Raw genomic sequence first — 27,287 nt, forward strand, 5'->3', positions numbered from 1 at the left:
GTAGGGGAGGCTGGGGGATCAGAGTGGGAGAGAGGAGCAAACACGGGGCGGTGGTCCTGTCTGGGAGCCCCCCTTGGGGAAGCGCCTCATTCAGGCCTGGCTCTGCGGGGATGCTGGGCAGGGTGGGCTGGGGCCGGGAGGGGCACGCGCCTGCCAGGGTGTGGTGGTGCAGGACCTCCCCGCTGGGCCCGGTCCTGCTCACAGCTGGGAGGGCATGTGTTGGAACTGGGGTCACTGGTGCGGAGGCATCCTGAGGAGGGCTAGCTTTACCGAGGGCTCAATAAAAAGATAAACCACAGATAACTTGAATCAATATTTCCCGGGTGGCACCTCGGGAGCCCCCACAGCTGTTTTCTTGATAACCTGGCAAACGCCCCACCCACCCCTCACCCCTCCCCTGCTCTCCCCGCCTCTGCCGGCCCTCCTGGGCCATATAAGGCCTGGACCCCTGCCCCAGTTGCTCTCCCTGCCGCCCTTCTGAGCCACCATGGGGCTGCCGCTAGCCCACCTGGTGGCCGTCTGCCTGGCCCTGAGCTCCGCTGGGTGTGCAGAGCTCCAGAGAGGTGAGAGGCGGCAGGAAGACCGGGGCGGCCCAGAGCAGAGGTTCTACCTGGGAGTAGGTGACCCTCCTCTGCCCAGCCCTTGTGGGTACCACTTGGGTTGGGCATCCTGCCCCCAAGCCCTGCTGACTTTGGGTGGAGGGAAGGAAGGAGGGCAGGTGGTCTTGGGTTCACGCCGTCCCTTTGAAGGTGATCTCCTGGCTCGGGAGGTGGTACCTGCTGGAAACCCCTGTGCTGGGCCTTTGTCCAGGGGTGTGTGGGGGAGGTAGGGGCAGCCGAGAGGGGCTGGGTGTCAGGGACCCTCGGAGGGCCAAGGCCAAGATGGCCCTTCTGCAGAGTGTTTGGCACATGATGAAGGGGTCGTTCCAGAAAAGACTGGTCACGTAGGCTGGGGACATCTCCATCCCATGTGGGTTGGGTGACAAAGCCACTGGAGGGGAGCTGGCCTCAAATGTTTGGACACGACGTGGGCACCGTCTGAGGGTGCGGGGATGCAGTCCTGCTGGATGAGGGGCTGCGGGAGCAGCGGGGGGGGCACGGATTCTGTCAGTGACAGGGCAGGGGGCACTGGGCCGGGTGGAGAGGGTGCCCGGGGGTCCGGAAAGCACCTCTGCCCCTGCTGCCCGCCCGGCCGATGGCTGCATCCCGTGCCAGGCTGGGGTGTGAAGGTGTGACGGCTGGAGATGTCCTTTCGGGGGGCTGAGAACCCCGGGTGGGGTGACCAAGGTCCAGCAGGGGCCACTCCGACAGGACGGCCTCACGGAGGGTGCTCGGAGGGCGGCTGTGGGGTGGGGCCTTGGGACAGGCCTCCGGGGGGCGGTGTAGGCTGCTCACCCCTGCGCGCCCCTGCTCCCCCAGAGGGCAGGACCCAGAACCATGGCCACAGCGTCTGCAGCACTTGGGGCGACTTCCACTACAAGACCTTCGACGGGGACGTCTTCCGCTTCCCGGGCCTGTGTGACTACAACTTCGCGTCCGACTGCAGGGACTCCTACAAGGAGTTCGCAGTGCACCTGAAGCGGGGCTCGGGCAGCGCCGGAGGGCACCCCCAGCTCGAGCACATCCTGCTGAACATCAAGGACGACACCATCTACCTCACCCGCCATCTGGCTGTGGTCAACGGGGCCATGTGAGTGTGGCTGGGCGGGGGAGGGTGTGAGGGCTCCCGCCCCTCCCCTGGGGGCCCCAGGCAGCATCTGCCCTCTGCCCTCCGCCCTCCGAGTGAGGAGGCCCCCCTGTTACCCAGGCTCTAGTTATAGAAGGGGGAGCCCGTGGGAGCCCCTCCCGCTCCCAGGCAATTGTCCCCCATTGTCTCTGGAACAATGGGGCTCTAAGCTGCATTCCTGCCCAGCCTCCAGCAGGGTCCGTCCTTTGTCTCCCCCAGTCTCGGCGGCGGGGTGGGTACGGACTTGGGGTGAGCTAGCACCTGGGCCAGCCTGGGTCAGGCGGTGGGCAGAGCCCGGCTCTGAGGACAGGGCCCTGAGGAGGCGCGGGGCCAGGGAGACAGGCAGGCAGGGGGTGGACAGGGGCTGTCCCGCCACGGCCCACCACGCCCTCTGTGGTCCCCACACGGCTGGCTGGGAGCTGAGGCCACCCCACCCACCCGACGTGCAGCCTCAGGCCCCCCCAGCCCCGCCCCGGGCAGGGGATGGCGGCGGGCCTGCCGCGGTGGGTGGCCCTGTGGGCTGGCGTGTGACTCTGGCCCGGCGCCCCTGCCCCAGGGTCAGCACCCCGCACTACAGCTCTGGGCTGCTCATCGAGAAGAGCGACGCCTACACCAAGGTCTACTCCCGCGCTGGACTCACCCTCATGTGGAACCGGGAGGACTCACTCATGGTGCGTGCAGCCCCCACCATGGGCCTGGGGCCGGGGTGCCTCCACCAGGCCTCTGGGATCCTTGGGGAGCGTGGGGGCCAGTAGTCTGAGCCTTGTCCTGAGGGGTTCGGCCATGGGGCGGCGCTCTGGAGGGGCAGATGGGGCCGAGCAGCCCTCCCAGGGAGGGGACCCTCGGGGCCTGGGGAGCTGGCTGGCCCTCCCCCCGTCCCAAGACCCTCCTGGTCCTCAGTGACCCCTGGTGCCAGGACACCCCGGCCTGACTCCAGCCCTCCGGTGGATGCCACTTGGAGGAGCTGCTGAGGCTGGCCTGGCCATGGGAGGCTCATCTGGCTGCCGCGGCCTGGGGTCCAGCCGGCCCCCAGCCCCTCACCTGCCTCCTTTTCCCCCAACAGCTGGAACTGGACAGTAAGTTCCGGAACCACACGTGTGGCCTCTGCGGGGACTACAACGGCCTGCAGACCTACTCCGAGTTCCTGTCTGAGGGTGAGAGCCTCCCCGGGGGCGGGGGGGCGGGCGGGGGGGCGGGCTGTCCTGGCTCTGGGCGCCCCCCCGCTGACGGGCTGTGCCCCCAGGCGTGCTCTTCAGTGCACTCGAGTTTGGGAACATGCAGAAGATCCACAAGCCCGAGGTGGTGTGCGATGACCCCGAGGAGGCGCCGGCCCTGGAGTCCTGCTCTGAGCACGTGAGTCGCGGCCGGAGAGCCCTGCCCGGGGGAGGAGCCGTTCCCGGGCACGGGCGTTCCAGGGACAACGCGGAGAAGGGGCGGGCGTGGGCAGCCCTCACCTCGCTCCCGCTCCCGCGTGTCTGCAGCGCACTGAGTGCGAGAAGCTGCTGACGGCCGCGGCCTTCGAGGACTGCCTGGGCCTGGTGCCGCTGGAGCCCTACCTGCAGGCGTGCGTGCGGGACCGCTGCGGGTGCCCGGCGGGCTCCTCGTGCAGCTGCAGCACCCTCGCCGAGTTCTCCCGCCAGTGCTCCCACGCGGGCGGGCAGCCCCGGAACTGGAGGACCGCCGAGCTCTGCCGTAAGCGCCGCAGAGCCGCCGGGATGGTGGGGCGGCGGGCACGCTTGGGGCCCCGAGGCTGGGGGCGCCGCCTAGGGGGCAGGGCAGCCCGGCGCCCTGGCCGGGGAGGAGCCGCGTCTGTGCCCACCAGGTGGTGGGGCGGCCCCGGGGGAGGCGTGTGAGGCAGCAGTCGGCCGAGCCGGCGCCCGCTCCCCCGGCCACTGCACTCCCCTGCCCGCTCAGTGGCCTGCCTTTGCCCTCCTAGCCAAGAGCTGCCCCGGGAACATGGTTTACCTGGAGAGCGGCTCGCCCTGCATGGACACCTGCTCACACCTGGAGGTCAGCAGCCTGTGTGAGGAGCACCGCATGGACGGCTGTTTCTGCCCGGAAGGTGTGTGCTGTGGAGGCCGCCGGGCAGGGGTCGGGGCAGCGACAGGGCCGGAAGCGAGGTGCAGTGCCCCCTCCCCTGGCGAATGCCAAAGACCCCCTCCCCCTAAACACACACAGTGGTGGCTTCGGGAGGTCTGGGTGTGGGGACTCCTTCCTGGTCATCACCTGTGCGCACACGTCCTGCTGCCCCGCTCACGGAGCCTGGAGGCCCCCAGGAAGGTGGTCTGGAGGCCAGGCTCCCACGGCATGGGTGGGGGGGCACCGAAGCAGAGGTACCTGCGGGGGGCGGGGAAGGCCTGGCCGGCGACCCCACCTCGGGGCTCGCCCCACTTTCCGCACGCCAGCCCGGGGCTGTGGCCCCACCAGAGGGAGCCCCGCTGTGGGCATTCTGGGCTTTCCGAGGCTGGCCGGCTGTAACGCCGTGTCCCGCACCGTCAGGCACCGTGTACGATGACATCGCAGCCCGTGGCTGCGTCCCCGTGAGCCAGTGCCACTGCAAGCTCCACGGGCACCTGCACTCGCCCGGCCAGCGCATTAGCAGGGACTGCGAGGAGTGGTGGGTCGGGGGCCCAGGGCTGGGGGGAGCAGGGCTGGGGGGCAGGGCTGGGGGTGGTGGGCTGGTGGGGAGCAGGGCTGGCGGGCAGGGCTGGGGGGAGGGCTGGGGGCAGGGCTGGGGGGAGCAGGGCTGGGGGGCGGCTGAGCCTCACGTCGTGCCTCACCGCCCACAGTATCTGCACCGCTGGCCGCTGGGTGTGCCAAGACCTGGCGTGCCCGGGCACCTGTGCCCTGGAGGGCGGCTCCCACATCACCACCTTCGATGGGAAGAAGTACACCTTCCACGGGGACTGCTACTACGTGTTGATCGAGGTAGCTGGCCGGGCGGCGTGCGGGCTGAGCGGGGGCCTGGCCCCGCGTCAGGCTCCGAGTCGGTCACTGCCACCGCCCCGTCCCCCGCAGGGCGACCACAACAACTCCTACGCCCTCGTGGGCGAGCTGGCCCCCTGCGGCCCCACGGACAAGCAGACCTGCCTGAAGACGGTGCTGCTGCTGACCGACAGCAGGAAGGACGTGGGTGCCCCGCCCCAGCCCTCCCCCCCCAGCACCCCAGGGCCCCCAGGCCCTTCTCAGCCCGGCCGTCCCCTCTGCCCCTCCCGCAGGTGGTGGCCTTCAAGTCGGATGGCAGCGTCCTGCTGAACGAGCTGCAGGTGAACCTGCCCCACGTGACGGGTGAGTCCCGCCCCCGGAGCGCCCAGCAGGGTCTGCTGGCGGGAGGGCGGTCCCCCAACCTCGAGAGCCCCTGCTGACCAGCCGGGACCCCCCTGCCTTGCAGCCAGCTTCTCCATCTTCCAGCCGTCCTCCTACCACATCATGGTGAGCACCGCCTTCGGCCTCAGGCTGCAGGTCCAGCTCATGCCCGTCATGCAGCTCTTCGTGACGCTGGACCAGGCTGCCCAGGGGCGCGTGCAGGGTGAGTGGTGCCCTCGGCTAGCCCCCACAGAGGCTCCGCTCAGGGCCTGCCCCCCGGAGCCCTGCCCCTTCCCAACCCTGTGCTGGCCCCTCAGGCCTCTGCGGGAACTTCAACGGCCTGGAAGGGGATGACTTTAAGACAGTGGGCGGGCTGGTGGAGGCCACGGGGGCCGGCTTTGCCAACACCTGGAAGGCCCAGGCGAGCTGCCACGACAAGCTGGACTGGCTGGACGACCCCTGCTCCCTCAACATCGAGAGCGGTGAGGCTCGGCCTCGTGGGGCACGTGGGGCTCCCAGGGGGACGTGGTGGGTGGGTGGGGGTGGGTGAGGCCTGGTGGCCAGCCCAACCACCTGCTGCTTTCTGCCACGTGGCTGGTTTATGGTGGCCCACAGAGGCAGCCCGCCAAGAGACACAGCAAAGGGGCTAGGCCCGCTCGTTAATCACTGGGTGGTGGCCCTCGTCCCGGGGCTGGTCTGGTGCCATGACATGCTGCCCGCCACGTCAGGGGCAGTTGAGGGAGGGGAGGCTGTGGGTGCCCCACCTTACGAGGGGTGTGGTCTTGCACTGGGCTGGAGGGGCCTGGGTGGCCAGGCGGCTGGGCTCATGGGATGTGCTGGAGGGGGCTGCCCCTGCTGAGGTTCTGACCCCTTCTCCAGCCAACTATGCCGAGCACTGGTGTTCCCTGCTGAAGAAGACAGAGACCCCCTTTGGCAGGTGCCACTCGGCCGTGGACCCCTCGGACTATTACAAGGTGGGTGGGACCTGCACACGCACTGCTCACCACCTGATCCGTGCCAGCAAGGTGTGCTCTGTGCCCCGGGCTGAGCCTGACCCCTGCCTGCAAGGCTGCTGCTGGAAGTTGCTGAGCTTGTTTGTGCAAACACACGTATGTGCATGTGCACATGCGTGTATGTGCACCTTGCAGGGATGTAAGCCTGTGTGTAAATGTGCACAGATGTCACTGTGTGTGTGTGTGCACATGGTGTCTCTGTGTGTGCACCCCTGTGTGTGCAGGTGGGTGTGCATGTGGGTATCTCTGTGTGTGCACGTGTGGGTGTGTGCACGTGGGTGTCTGTGTGCACATTTGTGTGTGCACATGGTGTCCCTGTGTGTGCACCCCCGTGTGTGCAGGTGGGTGTGCACATAGGTGTCTGTGTGTACACGTGTGTGTGCACGTGGTGTCTCTGTGTGTGCACCCCCGTGTGTGCAGGTGGGTGTGCACGTGGGTGTCTGTGTGTACACGTGGGTGTGCACGTGTGTGCATGTGGGTGTGTGTGTACACGTGTGTGCGCAGGTGGGTGTGCACGTAGGTGTCTGTGTGTACACGTGTGTGCACGTGTGTGCACGTAGGTGTCTGTACACGTGGGTGTGCACGTGGGTGTGCACGTGGTGTCTCTGTGTGTGCACCCCCGTGTGTGCAGGTGGGTGTGCACGTGGGTGTCTGTGTGTACACGTGGGTGTGCACGTGTGTGCATGTGGGTGTCTGTGTGTACACGTGTGTGCGCAGGTGGGTGTGCACGTAGGTGTCTGTGTGTACACGTGTGTGCACGTGTGTGCACGTAGGTGTCTGTGCACGTGGGTGTGCACGTGGGTGTGCACGTGGTGTCCCTGTGTGTGCACCCCCGTGTGTGCAGGTGGCTGTGTGTGCACACGGGGGTGTGCCGCCCGCTTCCCTCCCTCACTGCCTGTCCCCCTCCCTCCAGAGGTGCAGATATGACACGTGTAACTGCCAGAACAGTGAGGGCTGTATGTGTGCCGTGCTGTCCTCCTACGCCCGCGCCTGTGCCGCCAAGGGCGTCATGCTGTGGGGCTGGCGGGAGCAAGTCTGCAGTGAGTGCCGTCCCCTCTGGGGTTCCGGGGTGCCCTGTGGCGGGAGGGGTCAGCCCGCTGCAGCCGCCCTCTGCTTCTCTTGGCTTGTGGCCCCCAGTGTGGGGCAGGGGCTCCCGTGGGCTCCCGTGGGCCCCTTGGCTGGGCGGGCATCTGCCTGTCCTGGACAGAGGAGGGGCTCGGGGATGGCCGGTGGGGACGGAGCTGGGGGGCTGGGGGCCGCCCCTCCACTCCTCACGCGGGCCCCTCTCCTCTCTGTAGACAAGGACGTGGGCGCCTGCCCCAACTCACAGGTGTTCTTGTACAACCTGACCACCTGCCTGCCCACCTGCCGCTCGCTCTCCGAGGCCAACGCCCACTGCCTTCAGGGCTTCGCGCCCGTGGACGGCTGTGGCTGCCCAGACGGCACCTTCCTGGACGAGAAGGGCCGCTGCGTGCCACTGGCCAAGTGCTCCTGCTACCACCGGGGCCTCTACCTGGAGGCTGGGGAAGTGATGCTGAAGCAGGAGGAGCGCTGGTGGGTGGCCTGGGCTGGGTGGGGAGGGCCCACGTCCCTGCCCGTGTCCCCGCGCCACGGGCGTGTCCGCCCCCTGCCCCCCGGGAGCCAGGCCCGCTCACCTCCGCCCTCTTCCCCTCAGCGTCTGCCGCAACGGGAGGCTGCACTGCGTGCAGGTCAGGCTGCTCGGCCAGAGTAAGTAGATGCGGCCGCGGCATGGCTTCCTGCCCTGCGCCCCCCCGCCCCCCGGCCTTGCCGGCCCCGCCCCCGGCCCCAGCTTCCGTTGAGCCGAGGGGACCCCTCTGTCCCACAGGCTGCTCGGCCCCAAAGATCCACATTGACTGCAGCAACCTGACAGCGCTGACCATCCAGAACTCGCGACCTACCAGCTGCCAGACGCTGGCTGCCGGCCACGTGCGTGTGCGGGGCCACCAAAGGGGAGGGCGTGGACAGGCTTCCACACTGGCCCTGGGGTCTGGATGCTGGGTCCTGCACACACATGGGCCTCATTGGCCCTCCCCGTCCCTGGGGGCCCCCGCCCAGCCCACGGAGGGCTCGGGGCCAGTGTAGGGACCCCTGGCCGGCAGCCCTCACCTGTCTCCCGGCCCAGGGCTGAGCCCGAGAGAGAAGACAGGCCAGGGGTAGGGTGGGGAAGGGACAAAGAGGGTGTCTGCAGTGCGAGGAGAGGGGGCAGCCGTGGGAAGGGCTGACTTGGCCATTCGGGGCCTGAAGCCCACCCTCCGGCCACCTGCAGTATCAGACGGAGTGTGTCAGCGGCTGCGTTTGCCCGCAAGGGCTGATGGACGACGGCCGTGGCGGCTGCGTCGTGGAGGAGGAGTGCCCGTGTATGCACAACACAGACCTGTACGCCCCTGGGGACACGATCAAGGTGGACTGCAACACGTGGTAAGTGGCCGGGCCCGGTGGACCCTGGCCCCAGGCGCTCTGGTGGGACCGTCCACGCGGCACCGACTCGGCCGGGCTGCCCTCTGAGCAGCAGGGGAGGGCTGGCCCCTGCGGCCCCTCCAGGCCCCCTTCCCGCTCTCCTCAGCACCTGCCGGAGAGGGCGCTGGGCGTGCACCAGGTCGCTGTGCTACGGCTCCTGCGTCATCCACGGGAGCGGCCACTACATCACCTTCGATGGGAAGTACTATGACTTCGACGGGCACTGCTCCTACGTGGTGGCCCAGGTGAGGCCCAGCGCGTGCCGGCCCGGGCCCGTGGCCCCGCACCGCACCGCACCCTGAGCTCTGGCCAGCCCAGTGAGGGGCCCGGGTCCCCCCATTCCAGGACCCTCCCACGCCACGTGGGGAGGGAGGGGCTCGTGCCACGTGGTCACCCCTCTCACCAGAGGAGGGCTGCGGTGGGCAGAGCCCAGCTGGGGGGGGCGCCGGGGGCCTGGCCGGTCTGGCTCACGTCCTCTGTGGTCCCAGGACTACTGTGGCCGGAACTCCTCCTCAGGCTCCTTCGGCATCTTCACCGAGAACGTTCCCTGTGGCACCACGGGGGTCACTTGCTCCAAGGCCATCAAAATCTTCTTGGGGGTGAGTGCCGCCTGACCCTGGGGACACGCGAGCCCTCGGGGACCCTTGGACTCGGCTAGTGACAGGGCCTCTCCCCCGGGCACAGAGGACGGAGCTGAAGCTGGAGGACAAGCGCCGCCTGGTGATCCAGCGGGACACGGGCCACCACGTGGCCTACACCACGCGGGAGGTGGGTCAGTACCTGGTGGTGGAGGCCAGCATCGGCATCATCGTCATCTGGGACAAGAAGACCACTATCTTCATCAAGCTGGCCCCGTCCTACAAGGTGTGTGGCAGCCCTCACTTGCCTGGCCTTCCTGCCGGGGGAGGGGACGAGCCCCCCACCCTCGAGCCCACTCACGGAGGCCCCGGCTGGCTGTCTCTGCAGGGCATGGTGTGCGGGCTGTGTGGGAACTTTGACCACCGCTCCAGCAACGACTTCACCACGAGGGACCACATGGTGGTGGACAGCGAGCTGGACTTCGGGAACAGCTGGAAGGAGGCCGCCAACTGTCCGGACGTGAGCGTCACCCCGGATCCATGCGCCCAGGAACCGCACCGCCGCTCCTGGGCCGAGAAGCAGTGCAGCATCATCAAGAGCTCCGTCTTTGACATCTGCCACAGCAAGGTCGGCGGGCCGGGGGCGGGCCCGTGAGAAGCCCGTGGCCGTGGGCTCATGCTGGGGCGTCATCCTGCTGCCACCACGTGGCACCTTTCCTGCAGCTTCTGCGCCACCTTCTGTCCTTTGACCAGAGGTCCAGCCTTCCCCGAGACCCCTGGCTCGCCCCCTCCCACTGCACCTTCTGAGGAGGGAGCAAGGACGCCCGCAGCGCCAGGCCATGGGCGGCGGGGGGGAGGGTTGGCCCACCTGTCTCCGGGCCTCCACCGCCGACCCCCCTGGGAGGATAGCGCTGGACTGCGCCCTGTCCCGGGGTCCGGAGCTCCTGGGCAGGTCTGGCCCCATGCGGGCAGTATGGGCTCAGGGCACACAGAGTCTTCTCCCCCAGGTGGACCCCAAGCCCTTCTACGAGGCCTGCGTCCGTGACTCGTGCTCTTGTGACACCGGCGGGGACTGTGAGTGCTTCTGCTCCGCCGTGGCCTCCTACGCTCAGGAGTGTACTAAGGAGGGGGCCTGCGTGTTCTGGAGGACGCCGGACCTGTGCCGTGAGTGTCCCCGATCCTGGAGCGGGGGGCTGCGCTGTGCTGGGGAAGCAGTCCTCACCCATCAAAGCGATTGGTGTGTGGGGGCTCCTCCTGCCTCCCTGGCCCCAGGGGCCAAGTGTTGCTCCTCGGGGGCCGTGCCAGCCTGGCCTCGGCCCTCCCTGAATCTGACCCCTCCCCTCCACCTGCAGCCATATTCTGTGACTATTACAACCCCCCGGATGAGTGTAAGTGGCACTATGAGCCCTGTGGGAACCGCAGCTTCGAGACCTGCAGGACCATCAATGGCATCCACTCCAACATCTCCGTGTCCTACCTGGAGGGTGAGCGGGCCTCAGGGGCAGAGGGGTGGTGACCCTACGAGAGACGCCCCGTGGGGCTGGGGACCTGAGGTCCAGGTGGACCAGGCTCACCTTGCTGCAGAGTGCGTTCATGGAGCTAAGAGAGGCAGAAAGAATCTTGGAGCGGACAGGGCCCCCAGGAAGCTGCAGAGTAGGACAAGGCAGGGTGTCCCAGACAACAGGTCTGGGGGACTCTTCAGGGCCTTTGAGCCGCGAACTAGGGGCATGAAGGAGTGAGCCACCTCTGGGGAGGGAGCATCCAAGCCCGTGGGAGGGATGCAGGGTCAGGAGGCTGGGGGCGGGGGCTGGCTGTCCCTTTAGTCATGCGGTGGTGTGTAGGGCTCAGTGAGGGGGGGGGTCCCGGCCCCTGTCCTTTTGTTCCCTGGCCTTCCCAGAGGAACATCCCGGAGAGAAGGACCTGCCGTGGTGGGGATGGTGGGTGGGGTCTGGTGGTTGTGGGACCTTCCTCAGTGGTCCAAGCCCCATGGCCCGTGCCCGCCAGGCTGCTACCCCCGGTGCCCGAAGGACAGGCCCATCTATGACGAGGACCTGAAGCAGTGCGTCACGGCAGACAAATGCGGCTGCTATGCTGGGGACACCCGCTACCCGCCTGGAGGATCCGTTCCCACCAACGAGGACTGCCTGTCTTGGTACCTGAGCTCACGCGGCCGGGGGCCCCGGGGGGGCCAGACGCACACGCATGCACGGCTCAGCTGCACACGCGTGGTGCACACGCACACACGAACGCACACGCACACGCATGCACGGCTCAGCTGCATACGCGTGGTGCACGCGCACACACAAACACGCACACGCATGCACCGCTCAGCTGCACACGCGTGGTGCACATGCACACACGAACGCACACGCACATGCACAGCTCAGCTGCATACGCGTGGTGCACACGCACACACAAACGCACACGCACGGCTCAGCTGCACACGCGTGGTGCACGCGCACACACGAACACACGCACACGCACGGCTCAGCTGCATACGCGTGGTGCACACGCACACACAAACGCACACGCACGGCTCAGCTGCACACGCGTGGTGCACGCGCACACACGAACACACGCACGCACGGCTCAGCTGCACACGCGTGATGCACGCGCACACATGCACGCACGGCTCAGCTGCACACACGTGGTGCATGCGCACACACGAACACACACACGCACGCACGCATGGCTCAGCTGCACATGCGTGGTGCGTGCGCACACACGAACACACACGCACGCACACACGGCTCAGCTGCACACGCGTTGTGTGCACGCACACACAAACACACACACACACGCACGGCTCAGCTGCACACGCGTGGTGCGTGCGCACACACGAACACACACGCACACGCACGCCACGCATGCACGCACACAAGGGCGGACGCACAGCCACACGTGCACCCCCAGGAGCCAGGGTTTGGGAGCGCGAGCTCCCGCCCACGGGCAGAGGTTTTGGGGCTGTGCCTGGGACCCAGCAGGCCGGAGGCCGAGGGCGGGAGGCCGGAGGGGCACGTCCTGCGGTCTGCAGCTCTGCACTTGCTTTACAGCGTGTGTACCAACACCTCGGAAGTTGTCTGCCGGCCAGAAGAAGGCAAGCTGCCCTCTGCGTCGACCACGAGGCGGCCCCCAGGAGAGCCCCCAGGCTGCCTGCCCTGGATTCTGGGGCTGGGGCTCCGTCTCATCCTCCCCTGGCCCCGTGGCCCCCCAGGGGCCTTTCCCGGCTCAGAGCTGGCTCTGACTTGTAGCAGCCTCCCCACGCTGGTGACGGGAGCTGAGGTCACCCCTCTGCCATCCAGCTTCTGTGCCCTGAAGGGGGGCCCCTTTGGGGTCTGGAGGTGGAGTCCCGAGGGGGAATTGGCCCGGCATTTGTTGGAGCGGGGGGACGCCTGGGGGGTTCTTGGGAGACTCTGTCTTGTTCCTGTCTTGGGTTCTCTGTCTTGTTCCTGCCGTGTTGACCTGGGCCTTCCCTCCTGCCCCCCAGGGAAGATTGTCAACTACACCCAGGACGGCTTCTTCTGCTACTGGGAGACCTGTGGCCCCAACGGGACATTGGAGAGATACTTCAACATCTGCATAACCTCAACCTCCCGGCCGCCCTCCACCACGATCCCCGTCACCCCCAGTACCCCCCTCACCACCACCACCACCACCACCACCACCACCACCACCACCACCACCACCCCAACCCCCAGCACAGGTAGAACCCAAGGCCACACACCCCTCACCTCCCCAGAGTGCCTGCCTTGTCCTGAGCCCACGGAAGCAGCCCTTCCAGGGGCTGGGAAGGGGCCAGGGCAGGGGAGGGGCGGGACACAGGCCAGGAGGGAAAGGGAACTTTCCAGGGGAGCCAGCTGTGGGGCCGGGTGGCCGGTGTGGCTCCCCTGTGCAGAGAGGGTGCTCTCACCAGGCCCTGGGCTCAGCATGGGGAGGGGACCGGCGCTGGGTGACAGCACTGTTGGTCAGGAGTCCAGACCAGGCCCCTTCCCATGGGCCTCCTCACTGCAATGGGTGACCCTTCCTGGATTTACTTTTTTTGGGCCCTGAGGCCAGGGTCTATCACCTAGGTGTGGCATGAGGAGCTCAGCGTTCAGCTGCAGGAGGAGGATGGAAGTGGTGTCCGGCCTTACACTCTATAAGCTGGCTCTTTGGCCATGATAGGAAGGGTGGTCATGGGGACTCTGACCTCTCCAAGTCCCAGTGAGCTCCCCGGAAGCTGCATCCAGAGTGGGGACCAATCTCGGGTCTTCCTTCCCCAGGGCTGTGCTGTTTCTGGTCTGACTGGATCAATGAGAACCACCCCACTACGCACCATGATGGTGGAGACCGGGAGACCTTCGATGGTGTCTGCAGAGCCCCTGAGGACATCGAGTGCAGGTTGGCCGTAGAGCCCCACCTCAGTTGGGAGCAGGCGGGCCAGAAGGCGCAGTGCAATGTCTCCTTTGGGTTCATTTGCTACAATGAAGACCAGTTTGGAAACGGGCCATTTGCAGTCTGTTACGACTACGAGATACGTGTCAATTGCTGCGTGCCAATGGATGAGTGTCACCCGTCCACAACCACGGCCCCCACGACCACTCCCACCACCTTCACCATGACCACGACCTCCACACTGACACCAGAACCCCCAACTACCACCACCACCACCACGGGCACCCCGACCCCAACATCTACCACCACCACCACTCCGACCACCACGCCGACCACCACTCCAACTACCACGCCGACCACCACTCCAACCACCACACCAACCACCACCATCACCACCACTCTGACCACCACACCGACCACCACTCCGACCACCACGCCGACCATCACTCTGACCACCACGCCGACCACCACTCCGACCACCACGCCGACCACCACCATCACCACCACTCCAACCACCACACCGACCACCACCATCACCACCACTCTGACCACCACACCGACCACCACGCCGACCACCGCTCCGACCACCACGCCGACCACCACTCCGACCACCACCATCACCACCACTCCGACCACCACGCCGACCACCACTCCGACCACCACTCCGACCACCACACTGACCACCACACCAACCACCACCATCACCACCACTCCGACCACCACGCCGACTACCACCGTCACCACCACTCTGACCACCACGCCAACCACCACCGTCACCACCACGCCAACCACCACTCTGACCACCACTCCAACCACCACCATCACCACCACTCCAACCACCACGCCAACCACCACACCGACCACCACGCCAACCACCACCGTCACCACCACTCCGACCACCACGCCGACCACCACCATCACCACCACTCCGACCACCACACCGACCACCACTCCGACCACCACGCCGACCACCACCATCACCACCACTCCGACCACCACACCGACCACCACTCCGACCACCACCATCACCACCACTCCGACCACCACACCAACCACCACACCGACCACCACCACCACAGGCACACCAACCTCAACTCCCACCATCACCACCACCACAGGCACAGAGACCCCAACCCCAACACCTACTCCGACCACCACAACCACCTCGACGTCCACACCTACTCCAGAACCCCCGACCACCACCACCACCATGCCTACCCCAGGATCAACCACCACAGGGCCAACAATCTCTCCCTGTGTGCCTCACTGCAACTGGACGGGCTGGTTGGATTCAGGTAAACCAAGCTTTACCAAACCGGGTGGAGACATTGAATCAATTAAGAACGTCTGTAAAGGAGGCTGGGCAGTCAACATCTCCTGCAGAGCCACACAGTTTCCCAACATTCCCATCGGAGAACTTGGGCAGAACGTGGTGTGTAACCTCTCTGTTGGGCTGGTGTGTAGAAATGAAGACCAGAAGCCAGGGGGGATCATGCCGCAGGCCTTCTGCCTCAACTATGCGATCAATGTCCAATGCTGTATAATGCCTGACGACTGTATCTCCACATCTTCTCCTACCACCACCCCGACCACCACCTCCACCATCACCACCACCACAGGCACCCCAACCCCAACCCCTACCATCACCACCACCTCGGGCACTGAGACCCCAACACCTACCATCACCACCTCTCCAACAACCACCATGACCACCACCCCAACCACCACCACCACGGGCACTCTGACCCCGACCCCCACCATCACCACCACTCCTACCACCACCATCATAGGCACCCCAACTCCGACCACCACCACCACAGGCACTCTGACCTCGACACCCACTATCACCACCACTACGGGCACGGAGACCCCGACACCCACCCAGACCACCACCATGACCACCACCACCATGGGCACCCCAACCCCCACCATCACAACCACCACAGGCACTGAGACCCTGACACCCAACCCGACCACCACCACGACCACCACCACCACGGGCACCCCAACCCCAACCCCCACCATTACTGAGACCCCGACCCCCACCATCACCACCACTCCAAGCACCACCACGACCACCACCACGGGCACCCCAACCCCAACCCCAACCCCGACCATCAGCACTACCACAGGCACTGAGACCCCGACCCCCACCATCACCACCACTCTGAGCACCACCATCACCACCACCACGGGCACACCAACTCCAACCCCCACCATCAGCACCACCACGGGCACTGAGACCCCGACCCCCACCATCACCACCACTCCGAGCACCACCACTCCAAGCACCACCACGACCACCACCACCACGACCACCACCACCACGGGCACCCCAACCCCAACCCCGACCATTACTGAGACCCCGACCCCCACCATCACCACGACTCCGAGCACCACCACGACCACCACCACCACGGGCACCCCAACCCCAACCCCGACCATCAGCACTACCACGGGCACTGAGACCCCGACCCCCACCATCACCACCACTCCGAGCACCACCACTCCAAGCACCACCACTCCGAGCACCACCACGACCACCACCACCACAGGCACCCCAACCCCAACCCCGACCATTACTGAGACCCCGACCCCCACCATCACCACCACTCCAAGCACCACCACGACCACCACCACCACGGGCACACCGACTCCGACCCCCACCATCAGCACTACCACGGGCACTGAGACCCCGACCCCCACCATCACCACCACTCCGAGCACCACCACGACCACCACCACCACGGGCACCCCAACCCCAACCCCGACCATTACTGAGACCCTGACCCCCACCATCACCACCACTCCGAGCACCACCACGACCACCACCACCACAGGCACCCCAACCCCAACCCCAACCATCAGCACTACCACGGGCACTGAGACCCCGACCCCCACCATCACCACCACTCCGAGCACCACCACTCCAAGCACCACCACGACCACCACCACGACCACCACCACCACGGGCACCCCAACCCCAACCCCGACCATCAGCACTAGCACGGGCACTGAGACCCCGACCCCCACCATCACCACCACTCCAAGCACCACCACTCCAAGCACCACCACTCCGAGCACCACCACGACCACCACCACCACGGGCACCCCAACCCCAACCCCGACCATTACTGAGACCCCGACCCCCACCATCACCACGACTCCGAGCACCACCACGACCACCACCACCACGGGCACCCCAACCCCAACCCCGACCATCAGCACTACCACGGGCACTGAGACCCCGACCCCCACCATCACCACCACTCCGAGCACCACCACTCCAAGCACCACCACGACCACCACCACCACGACCACCACCACCACGGGCACCCCAACCCCAACCCCGACCATTACTGAGACCCCGACCCCCACCATCACCACCACTCCGAGCACCACCACGACCACCACCACCACGGGCACCCCAACCCCAACCCCGACCATCAGCACTACCACGGGCACTGAGACCCCGACCCCCACCATCACCACCACTCCGAGCACCACCACTCCAAGCACCACCACGACCACCACCACCACGACCACCACCACCACGGGCACCCCAACCCCAACCCCGACCATTACTGAGACCCCGACCCCCACCATCACCACCACTCCGAGCACCACCACGACCACCACCACCACGGGCACCCCAACCCCAACCCCAACCATCAGCACTACCACGGGCACTGAGACCCCGACCCCCACCATCACCACCACTCTGAGCACCACCACTCCAAGCACCACCACTCCGACCACCACCACGACCACCACCACCACGGGCACCCCAACCCCAACCCCGACCATTACTGAGACCCCGACCCCCACCATCACCACCACTCCAAGCACCACCACGACCACCACCACCACGGGCACCCCAACCCCAACCCCGACCATCAGCACTACCATGGGCACTGAGACCCCGACCCCCACCATCACCACCACTCCGAGCACCACCACTCCAAGCACCACCACGACCACCACCACCACGACCACCACCACCACGGGCACCCCAACCCCAACCCCGACCATTACTGAGACCCCGACCCCCACCATCACCACCACTCCGAGCACCACCACGACCACCACCACCACGGGCACACCGACTCCGACCCCCACCATCAGCACTACCACGGGCACTGAGACCCCGACCCCCACCATCACCACCACTCCGAGCACCACCATGACCACCACCACCACAGGCACCCCAACCCCAACCCCGACCATTACTGAGACCCCGACCCCCACCATCACCACCACTCCGAGCACCACCACGACCACCACCACCACGGGCACCCCAACCCCAACCCCGACCATCAGCACTACCACGGGCACTGAGACCCCGACCCCCACCATCACCACCACTCCGAGTACCACCCCTCCGAGCACCACCACGACCACCACCACCACGGGCACCCCAACCCCAACCCCGACCATCAGCACTACCACGGGCACTGAGACCCCGACCCCCACCATCACCACCACTCCGAGCACCACCACGACCACCACCACCATGGGCACCCCAACCCCGACCCCCACCATCAGCACCACCACGGGCACTGAGACCCCGACCCCCACCCCAACCACCACGACGACCACCACCACCATGGGCACCCCGACCATCACCACTACCACGGGCACTGAACCTGCAGGTAAGACCACCATGCCAAAACCCCCACCTGAGCCCTCCTTTCCTCCAGACTCTCAGTTCATCTTTCCTCCTTCCACAGAATCAACCACGCTTCTGACCAGCACCCCAACAATCACGGAGACACCCAGCACACTGTCGCCCTCCCCGCCAACAGAAACAAAGGGCACTACCACAGGAAGCACCTTGCCTTCTCCGCCCACTCCTGCTACCAGCACTCCAGGTACATAAGCCCCACGGAGCTAGTGTGCTTGCCAGTGGTGTGCTCAGGGTCCTCCTAACCCTAGGAGAGCAAGCTTTCCTGCCGGGAGCCATACAGCTTCTCAGACATGAGGTGTCACAGCAGAGCACAGAGCTCCCCACTTCCCCCCCACAAGATGTCTCTTCAGGCACAGCTTCCTGAGGTCCTTGTTCCTCAATCCTTGGCTGTGTGATGGGCAATATGGGCAAAGAAGTCCAGGGAGGGGGCCCCACTGTGGCATGTGGGGCCAGGGCTGGGAATGGAGGCTCTTGTCAGGTGCCCTGGGAGACCCCCCTTCTGTCCCCCACTTCTGCCAGCACCTCCCCGTGGGGCTTCAGAGGGCAGCTGGTCAGCATAATCTCAGACGGACCGGTGTTGCGACAACCCCTTTAGCCTCACCGCTGTGGACCTAACACTGGATGGTGGGCCCTGCTCACCTTGCCCTACCTTGAGATCAAGAGCCAGGAAAGTGGACGTCGGCCTTTCCACGACACATGCCACGCCTTGAGCGGGTTTTCTACGAGGTGGCTGCATTTGCCATCGGGCCCCTGTGGTCTCTCAGATGAGTGGATGCTCTGAGCTCCCACCTGAAACCTTCATTTTTACAGGCATGCAGACCTCCGGTCCCACCTCCTCGAAGACCACCCCCACCAGCGAAACTACAACCGGGCCCCCCTCGCCCACCCCAGGAGCCCCCTCCACGCCCACTCCCATGACTGTGTCAACAGCCACCACAGGAACCTCCACACCGCCCACACCGTCCAGGCCACAGACCGCCAGCCCCACGACCTCCCATGTGCCCACCCCTACACTGACCCCGATCTCCACCCCCAACCTCACTATAAGCACGGGCTCAGTCATCACCCCCACTCAAGTCATTTGCTGCGTTTTGAACGACACCTACTACGCACCAGGTACCCAAGCTTTTCCCTCTGGCTTTCAGGCGACAGAGGCTGGTGGGGCTTTGGTCTCTGCTTTTACCAGTGGTTGGGGGTCAGGCGTCAGTCTAAACCAGGAGCTCACTTGGGAAGCTGGATGCTGGGTGTGGGCGGCTGTCCCTGTGGTCAGGCCCGTTTTGCTGTAGCCATGAATCAGGGAAGTGGGGGTTGGTGGCCTCGTGGGACCTGCCTGCATGCCCTGGTGGCCAGCCCTGTCTGGACAGTGGAGGACTGGTCTCTCTCCCCTCGTAGGTGAGATGGTGTACAACGGCACGCACGGGGACACCTGCTATTATGCGAACTGCTCGTTGTCCTGCACCATCGAGATCTTCAACTGGTCATGCCCGTCCACACCCTCCCCAACACCCAGCCCTTCCAAGCCGGCACCCACTTCAACACCCAAACCGCCCACGCCCACAGCATCGAGCACACCGGCCACCACCAAGCCCCCTGCGTGCCCAGACTTTGATCCTCCCAGACAGGTCAGTGTGCTGCGGGCTATTTCTTGTCCCCTTGGCACTGAGCACACTCACCCACCAGCCAGGTATCCGGAGCCCAGACACTGCCTTTCTGCTGGTCATCCAAGACTCCCCTGTCCCTATGCCCTGTACCACCACTGAGGCTTCAAGCAGCCTTTTGGGTGCAGGGTCCGCTGGAGCCCCCCACTTCTCACCCACACCTTCCTTGCCTCAGTGAGCTGCCTCTTGCACGGGGTGCCCGGTGCCCCAGCCTCCAGCGGGGGCGGGGGGGGGGTCCAGGCTGGTCCCCGCTGATCCTGCGCCCTTCCTGCCGTAGGAGAACGAGACGTGGTGGCTGTGTAACTGCACCATGGCGATTTGCAAGTACAACAACACCGTGGAGCTCGTGGAGATGGAGTGCGAGGTCCCGCCCAAGCCCACCTGCTCCAACGGCCTCCAGCCCGTGCTCGTCAAGGGTCCCCACGACTGCTGCCAGCACTGGGAGTGCGACTGTAAGTCCCCTGATGCCGCAGGACCCTCTGCCTTCTCCCTTCTGTGGGCGGGGGGCGGCAGGGCCCGAGGTCCTTGGACGTGATGGCCGCCTACGGTGGGCTTCCTGCTTGCGTCTCATCTCAGGCAGGGGGTCCAGGTGGGGGGGGCTTGCCTGGTGGAGCACAGGCACCTGCGCAGAATGAGGCTGCTCCCGGGGTTGGAGGAGCAGAGCTGGACTCGGCACCCAGGCCTTCTGGCTCCAAAGCGAGGCTCCGTCCCACAGAACGGGCTTGGATGCCCCGCACGCCCCAGGAACCGGGATGTGCGGCCCCCCCTTGATTCCTGCTTGCTGTTCCCACCCGTCCCTGGGCTCCCACCAGCCCCTGCCCCCGGCGCGGCCCCGGCCCGGGGCTCGGTGTGGCTCAGCGGCGCTCCCTCCGCAGGCTACTGCACAGGCTGGGGGGACCCTCACTACGTCACGTTCGACGGGCTATACTATAGCTACCAGGGTAACTGCACGTACGTGCTCGTGGAGCAGATCGCCCCCACGCTGGACAACTTCGGGGTCTACATCGACAACTACCACTGTGACGTCAACGACCAGGTGTCCTGCCCCCGCACGCTCATCGTGCGTTACGAGTTCCAGGAGGTGCTGATCAAGACGCTGCAGATGATGCCCATCGAGGTTCAGGTGTGTGGCAAGGTCGAGGACACCCAGGCGGGATGCACCCGTGTGCGGGTTCCCTCACTCGGCAGGGGACTGGGCTCTTCTCGCAGGCCCTCCAGGGGCATTCAGGGACCCCTTGACCTCCCCCACTCGTGCTCCCAGCACCTGCCCTGGTCCCAGGTCTCTGTGGCAGAAGCCCCCTTCCCGAGCACAGGCACTGGGCACACACTCACGTGGGGTTGCTGGTTCCTGTGGCCTGGGGAGCTCTGCCCTCGGCATGCACCCCCGGCGACTCCAGGGGCCTCTGAGCGCAGTATCCTTGCGACCTCCCCCAGGGACCGGCCGGGACAAGTCTGGCCCAGAGCAATGGAAAGGAAGTGGGGAAGGGACCAGGGCAGGGGCCAGGCAGAGGTACCCCACTGGACGCACAGGCCTGAAAACAGGCAGGGGTGGGGTGATCCCAGGTGCTCTCTGAAGACTCAGCTTGCCCGACTCACCCCTGTTGGACCCAGGAGGCTCTGTTTCCCGAGGTGGCCGGGGCGGGGCCCCAGGTGAGTGGCCACCATGCCTGCCCTGCTGGCTGTCCTGACCCCAGGTGTCCGGTCATAGGTGCAGGTCAACAGGCAGGTGGTGGCCCTGCCCTACATGAAGAGTGAGCTGCATGTGTACCAGTCCGGCATCAACTACATGGTGGAAATCTCCGAGCTGGGCGCCCTCATCACCTACAACGGACTTTCCTTCTCCATCAGGCTGCCCTACCACCTGTTTGGCAACAACACCAAGGGCCAGTGTGGTGAGCCCCTCGGCCCCTGCGGGCTCCCTGCAGCCCTGAGGAGGGCGGCTCAGGCTGTGGGGGAGGCTGGGTGTGAGCACCTGCCAGCCCAGCGGTGGTTCTCTGGCTCCCCGGCTCGGGGCCCCGTGGGAAGAGGCCAGCGGGAGTCCTGTCTGGTCTGTGCCCTCAGCCCCGGCCTGATGGTCACCGGGGGACCTGGGCTGGAGAAGGGGGGGTGTGGGGCCTGGTGCTGGTGCGATGTGGGCTTCCTCCCGACACAGGCACGTGCACCAACAACACCGCGGACGACTGCGTGCTGCCCAGTGGGGAGGTCGTTGCCAGCTGCGAGTTCGCAGCGGATCAGTGGGTGGTGAACGACCCCTCCAAGCCGCACTGTCCCCAAACCAGAGTCACCACCAAGGGTCCGACCATCACGCCGCCGGGGGGCAGCACCACCTCCCGCAAGGACTGCGCCTCTCCTCTCTGCGAGCTCATGAAAGACAGGTGCCCCTGCCCGTCACTAGCGAACTGCGGGGTCTCGGGGAGCGGCTACCTCTCCCCTTTCTGTGCTGCACCCCTGTCTGCAGAGAGGCGCCGAGGCAGGGGGCTGAGCACGGGGCTGGGGTGTCGGAGGGAAGTCAGGGCACCACGGGCAGGTGCTGGGTCCCGGAGGGCCCAGGGCAGGGGCTCCTGATGTCTACGGGGCTGAGCTGTCTTGTCAGATATCCCTGGGCCTTTTCTGACCTCCCAGATCTCTCCTGCCTCGGCAGGGTCGGCGGAGCTGGGGGCCTTACGGAGAGCGGCTGACCAGGGCAGAGCTAGCGTTCAGGGCTGGGTCAGGGAGGCACCCCCAAAGCTGGCAGCCATGCGAGCAAGAGCCTTGTCCCCAGAGGTGTGCAAGTTGAGGTTGGGTGGCCCTCTGCCAGGGTTGCAGGCGGGGGTCCCGGCACCTGGCAGCCACTGAGCTTGGAGCTCCCTCGCCTCCGACCGCTGCCTGCCCACGGGCACTCGTTCGGTGGGATGCGGGCTAAGCCAGGCTCCAGGAGGGCAGCCGGGCGGAGGTGCTGGGCGGGTGGGGAGGGCCGGCCAGAGTGTGACCCACCCCCCCTCCCTCCCAGCTTGTTTGCCCCGTGCCACGCCCTGGTACCCCCCCGGCACTACTACGAAGCCTGCATGTTCGACAGCTGCCTTGTGCCTGGCACAGGCCTGGAGTGCGCCAGCCTGCAGACCTATGCCACCCTCTGTGCCCAGGCGAACGTCTGCATCGACTGGCGGAACCACACCCACGGGGTCTGCTGTGCGTGCCTGGCTGCCCCTGCCCCAGACCTGTGGTCCCGCAGGCCAGATCGGGGTTCTGGGCTCCGCTGGGCGCTGCGCCTGGCCTGAAGCCACACCGGGGTGGGAGGGCCGGGCGGACAGGGAGAGCAGGCCTGGGCCTTGGGGTGGCAAGAAGGGCGGGCTTGGGGGGTTGGGGGCCTGGGGCTACAGCCAGCCTGCGTACCAGCTCAGGGATGGCGTGGGGGGCCGAGGTGGGCAGCACCGGGTGGCCAGTCACCCTCAGCCATCGCGGGAGTGGCTGGGCAGGCCTGTCCCTCGCCAGGGGGCCCACGGGCTCCTCCCTCCCAACTCTGGCCCCTCTGAGTCCTGTCTCCTTCCTGCAGCGGTGACGTGCCCGCCTCACAGGGAGTACCGGGCCTGTGGTCCTGCAGACGAGCCCTCCTGCGAGTTTAGCTTAGTTGCTACAAGGTGCGCAGGGACGGCGGGCTCGCCCCTCAGGCTGTGCATCGGGGCCCAGCCCGTGCGCACACCCATCTCATGATGCCCTCCCACCCCCAGACTCCCAAAGCAGAAGAGCACCGGCCTGGTGGAAGGCTGCTTCTGCCCCGAGGGCACCATGAACTACGCCCCAGGATTCGACGTCTGTGTGGAGTTGTGTGGTACGCTGCCCGTCCTCCTTGCTCCGCGAAACCCACCCCAGTCCTGCGGCACCGGGTTCTGCTAACGGACTGTGTTCTCTCCCTGCCCAGGCTGTGTGGGACCTGACGATGTGCCTAGAAAGGTAGGCCCTTCCTCTTGGTGCTGGGGTGGGGTTCACCCACAAGCCTGGAATTTGGGGGGCTAGGGTGGGTTGCACATAAGAGTCTGGGAGTCTCAAACCCTGAGTCATGTCATTTAAGTCCCGGAAGGCTGAGCCAGCAGGGGTGTCCCCTGGGCGCCCACCCACCCGTCCACCTCCTTCCCCCTCCTCCCTCCCCCCACCCCCCCTCCTCCCTCTCTCTTTCCTTCCTTCTACCCATCCATGCACTCACCCAACTATCCATCTATCCCTTTGTCCATCCAACTGTCCATCCATCCATCCACCCATCCACCCACCCCTTCATACCAACCACCCATCGGTCACTTGATGCTCCGTCTAAACCTGAGATGACATCTTAGCCACCGCAGTGTTGTCCGTGTCTCCCACACGTGGCTGATTCCTGAGCTCTATTCCGTGAACCCCTCCACACGAGTGGCGCATTTGCTGTGTGCCGGGCCCGTGGAGGCAAATGCCAGGGGCAGGTCATGGCTATGGTGCCAGCGACGTGGCCCCACGTGCTGGGAGGTGGGGAGGGCACAGGTTTCCCACGGGACCCTTGGTGCGACGCCCACCGCGGTGCCTCCTCCTGGCTGGGCGTGGGCAGTGCTGCGGGGTGGCCCTGGCACGTGGCCGAGGGGGGCTGGCGCCGTGACCCCTGCCCGCCCACTTCCTCCCTGCAGTTCGGGGAGCACTTTGAGTTCGACTGCAAGGACTGCGTGTGCCTGGAGGGCGGGCGCGGCATCATCTGCCAGCCCAAGGAGTGCCGCCAGGAGCCGGTCACCTGCACGGAGGACGGCACCTACCCGGTCACGGAGGTCAACCCGGCGGACACGTGCTGTAACATCACGACCTGCAGTAAGGCTGCCCCCCGGGCAGCGCTGGGTGCCTGGGGCTCACCCCGCCACCCCGGGCTGTTCTCACCTCCCCGCTGAGCCAGGACGCCTCTGACTTGGGGGCCTGCGGGGGCTGGGCCGTCCACCCGAGCTGGGTGTGGAGGGGGGAGGCCACTGCCCGCAGGCCCCACCCTTTCCACTGTCCCCCTCCCTCCCCCCAGAATGCAATACCAGCCTGTGTGAGGGGTTGCCGCCCAAGTGCCCACTGGGCTTCGAAGTGAGCAGCGAGGCCGGTCCTGGGAAGTGCTGTCCGTCCTACTCTTGTGGTCAGTGGGGCCTGGGAACCGCGGGTGGGGTCGCTCCACATGGTACGCACACCCACCCCGGGCCCGAGTGCCCATGCCGTCCGGTGGCTGGGTGTCGGCCGCGGGGCCAGGCAGGCCAGCCTGACCCATGTCCCCATTCTCTTCCTCCCAGTGCCCAAGGGTGTGTGTGTTCATGGGAATGCTGAGTACCAGGTGAGCCCTGGGCCCAGGGGTAGGGGTCCCGGGCAGGCTCTCAGGCTGGGCAGGGTGCCGGGGGAGGGCAGCCCTCCTGCAGGCGGGTGGGAGGTGTGGGAGGTGGCCCTGCTCACCCGCCTTCCCTGTGCCCTCAGCCCGGGTCCCCAGTGTATTCCTCCAAGTGCCAGGACTGTGTCTGCACCAGCGACAGGAACAGCAGCTCACAGCTCAACATCATCTCCTGCACCCACGTGCACTGCAATAACTCCTGCAGCCCCGTAAGCCACCCCGTCCCTAAGAGCCACCCTCGCCCGTCTCCCGGCTCCTCCCCTCCCCACGCCAACCTGAGCCTGCGTGTCTCGCAGGGCTTCGAGCTGGTGGACATCCCTGGGGAGTGCTGTGGCAAGTGTCAGCAGACCCACTGCATCATCAAAAGACCCAGCATGGAGAACATGATCCTAAAGGTGCGCAGGGAGCTCCACCTGCTCGCGTCCGCCTCCTGACATGGGAGGGGCTGACCTGGAGCGGTGGGCGAGGCCTGGGACGACTCCTGCTGCCCCTGGCTGGGTCTCCCCAGGGCTGGGCACGGCTGTGCAGGGGTCCTGGGGCGACTGTGAGAAGGGACCAGAGACTAGGGCTGGACACACCGGGAGTGACTGACTTTCCCAGCATGGAGCCCGAGTCCAAGCTCAAGGTGTTGCAGGGCCATGCTCCCTCCAAAGTCTCTGGGGGACCTTCCTGCCTCATCAGCTTCTGGGGCTCCAGGCGGCCCTGGGTTTGTGGCCGCATCCGTCCACTCTCTGCCTCATCTTCCCGTGGCCCCTCCTCTCTCTATAAGGACACTGGTCATTGGATTTAGGGCCACCTGTGTAATCCAGGATGGTCTCATCCTGAGATTTTTAACTTAATCACATCTATAAACACCCTTTCTCCAAATAAGGTCACATCTGCAGGTGCTGGGGGTTAGGATGTGGACGTGTCTGTGAACTAGAGGCCGGTGGCTGTCCCGGGGCCCCTCCTGGGTGTCACCTGCTTGGTGGCTCTGGGCCTGCCAGCCGGGCCTCCTGCTAGGCCTCACCACACTGCCCTGTGCCCTGCAGCCCGGGGACATAAGTCACGACCCCACGAACAATTGCACCTTCTTCAGCTGCGTGAAAATCCACGACCAGCTCATCTCCTCCATCTCCAACATCACCTGCCCTGACTTTGACCCCAGCATCTGCCTCCCAGTGAGTGGGGGTCCCCAGGGCCAGGCCAGTCCCCGTCCCTTCCCACCCTGTGGCAGGAGGGGGGTGCTCACCGTCAGGGGGCAGTCCCGGATGCCAGGCTCATTCTCCTTCCCTCCAGGGCTCCATCACACTCATGCCCAACGGATGCTGCAAGAAATGTGAGTGCAGGCTGCTGGGAGGGAGGCTCCTGGGGCACAAGGCGCGGCCAGGCAGGGGCGCTCCAGCTGGGACCCTCGGGGGGAAGAGGCACGGGGCACGGTGTCCTGGGATCCCTGTCCCCTCTGTGCCACTCTCCACCGGATGCTAAATTTGAGGGCATCACCTGGGGTGCCCTGCTTGCTGGGGGGTGGCTGAGGCCGGGTGCGCTTGGGGAGGGAGAAGAAGCCGTGAGGGAAGAACCTGTAGGCCCCCTGAAGGTGTGGAGCCCCCACCCCAGAGCCTCCACCCCCTCTTGCCAGGCATCCCTCGCAATGAGACCGGGGTCTACTGTTCCACCGTCCCCATTACCAAGGAAATTTCTTACTCCGGCTGCACCAAGAAAGTCACAATGAATTCCTGCTCTGGGTCCTGTGGGACCTTTGTCATGTGAGTCCCGGGCCCTGCGTGTGCCCTGCTGGGGGGGGCGGGGGGGGGCGGTCCCACGCCCCAGGGAGCAGCTCCTCACCGCGGCCCTCCCCCAGGTACTCGGCGCGGGCCCAGACCCTGGACCGCCGGTGCTCTTGCTGTAAGGAGGTGCGCACCAGCCAGCGAGAGGTACACCTGAGCTGCCCCGACGGCCGCTCCCTGAAGCACACCTACACCCACATCGAGAGCTGCCTGTGTAAGGACACCGTGTGTGAGCTCCCGCAGGCTCCGCACCGCGTCTCTCACCACGCCCGGAGCACCAGCCCCAGGGGCCTGCCCCCGGGGAGGGATTGAGCGGGGCCCCGCCGTCCAGCCCCCCACCCCAAAACCGTCC

General features: G+C 66.1%; 1 protein-coding gene across 1 annotated transcript; it reads left to right on the forward strand.

Moving 5' to 3' along the window:
- The first annotated feature begins 487 nt into the window (after positions 1 to 487).
- Positions 488 to 27,287, forward strand: LOC118530319 (mucin-2). Its single transcript, XM_078059131.1, has 50 exons — positions 488 to 563; positions 1,419 to 1,689; positions 2,282 to 2,396; positions 2,789 to 2,879; positions 2,969 to 3,078; positions 3,207 to 3,417; positions 3,662 to 3,787; positions 4,225 to 4,342; positions 4,515 to 4,653; positions 4,744 to 4,854; positions 4,944 to 5,013; positions 5,117 to 5,254; positions 5,349 to 5,510; positions 5,911 to 6,005; positions 6,958 to 7,084; positions 7,343 to 7,598; positions 7,720 to 7,772; positions 7,891 to 7,991; positions 8,332 to 8,483; positions 8,629 to 8,767; positions 9,011 to 9,121; positions 9,207 to 9,386; positions 9,489 to 9,728; positions 10,108 to 10,264; positions 10,453 to 10,584; positions 11,105 to 11,252; positions 12,154 to 12,197; positions 12,588 to 12,803; positions 13,363 to 14,088; positions 14,728 to 15,019; positions 16,481 to 17,148; positions 19,221 to 19,277; positions 19,554 to 19,783; positions 20,097 to 20,271; positions 20,695 to 20,942; positions 21,528 to 21,711; positions 21,972 to 22,194; positions 22,809 to 22,987; positions 23,352 to 23,428; positions 23,537 to 23,627; positions 23,718 to 23,749; positions 24,448 to 24,622; positions 24,822 to 24,926; positions 25,078 to 25,118; positions 25,256 to 25,378; positions 25,466 to 25,564; positions 26,201 to 26,329; positions 26,448 to 26,487; positions 26,788 to 26,914; positions 27,010 to 27,287. The coding sequence occupies exons 1-50, from the start codon at positions 488 to 490 to the stop codon at positions 27,245 to 27,247; spliced, it is 8,148 nt and encodes a 2,715-aa protein (XP_077915257.1). The 3' UTR covers positions 27,248 to 27,287.

The sequence above is a fragment of the Halichoerus grypus genome, chromosome 11 (assembly GCF_964656455.1).
Source record: "Halichoerus grypus chromosome 11, mHalGry1.hap1.1, whole genome shotgun sequence".
Lineage (NCBI taxonomy): Eukaryota > Metazoa > Chordata > Mammalia > Carnivora > Phocidae > Halichoerus > Halichoerus grypus.

What these genes read in the sequence shown, in the direction of transcription:
- LOC118530319 (XM_078059131.1), top strand. Translation starts at nt 488, where the DNA reads ATGGGGCTGCCGCTAGCCCACCTGGTGGCCGTCTGCCTGGCCCTGAGC. An exon ending in GCTCCTACGTGGTGGCCCAG is followed by an intron (nt 8,768 to 9,010) that starts GTGAGGCCCAGC and finishes CTGTGGTCCCAG; the next exon opens with GACTACTGTGGCCGGAACTC. An exon ending in CGACACCTACTACGCACCAG is followed by an intron (nt 19,278 to 19,553) that starts GTACCCAAGCTT and finishes CTCCCCTCGTAG; the next exon opens with GTGAGATGGTGTACAACGGC.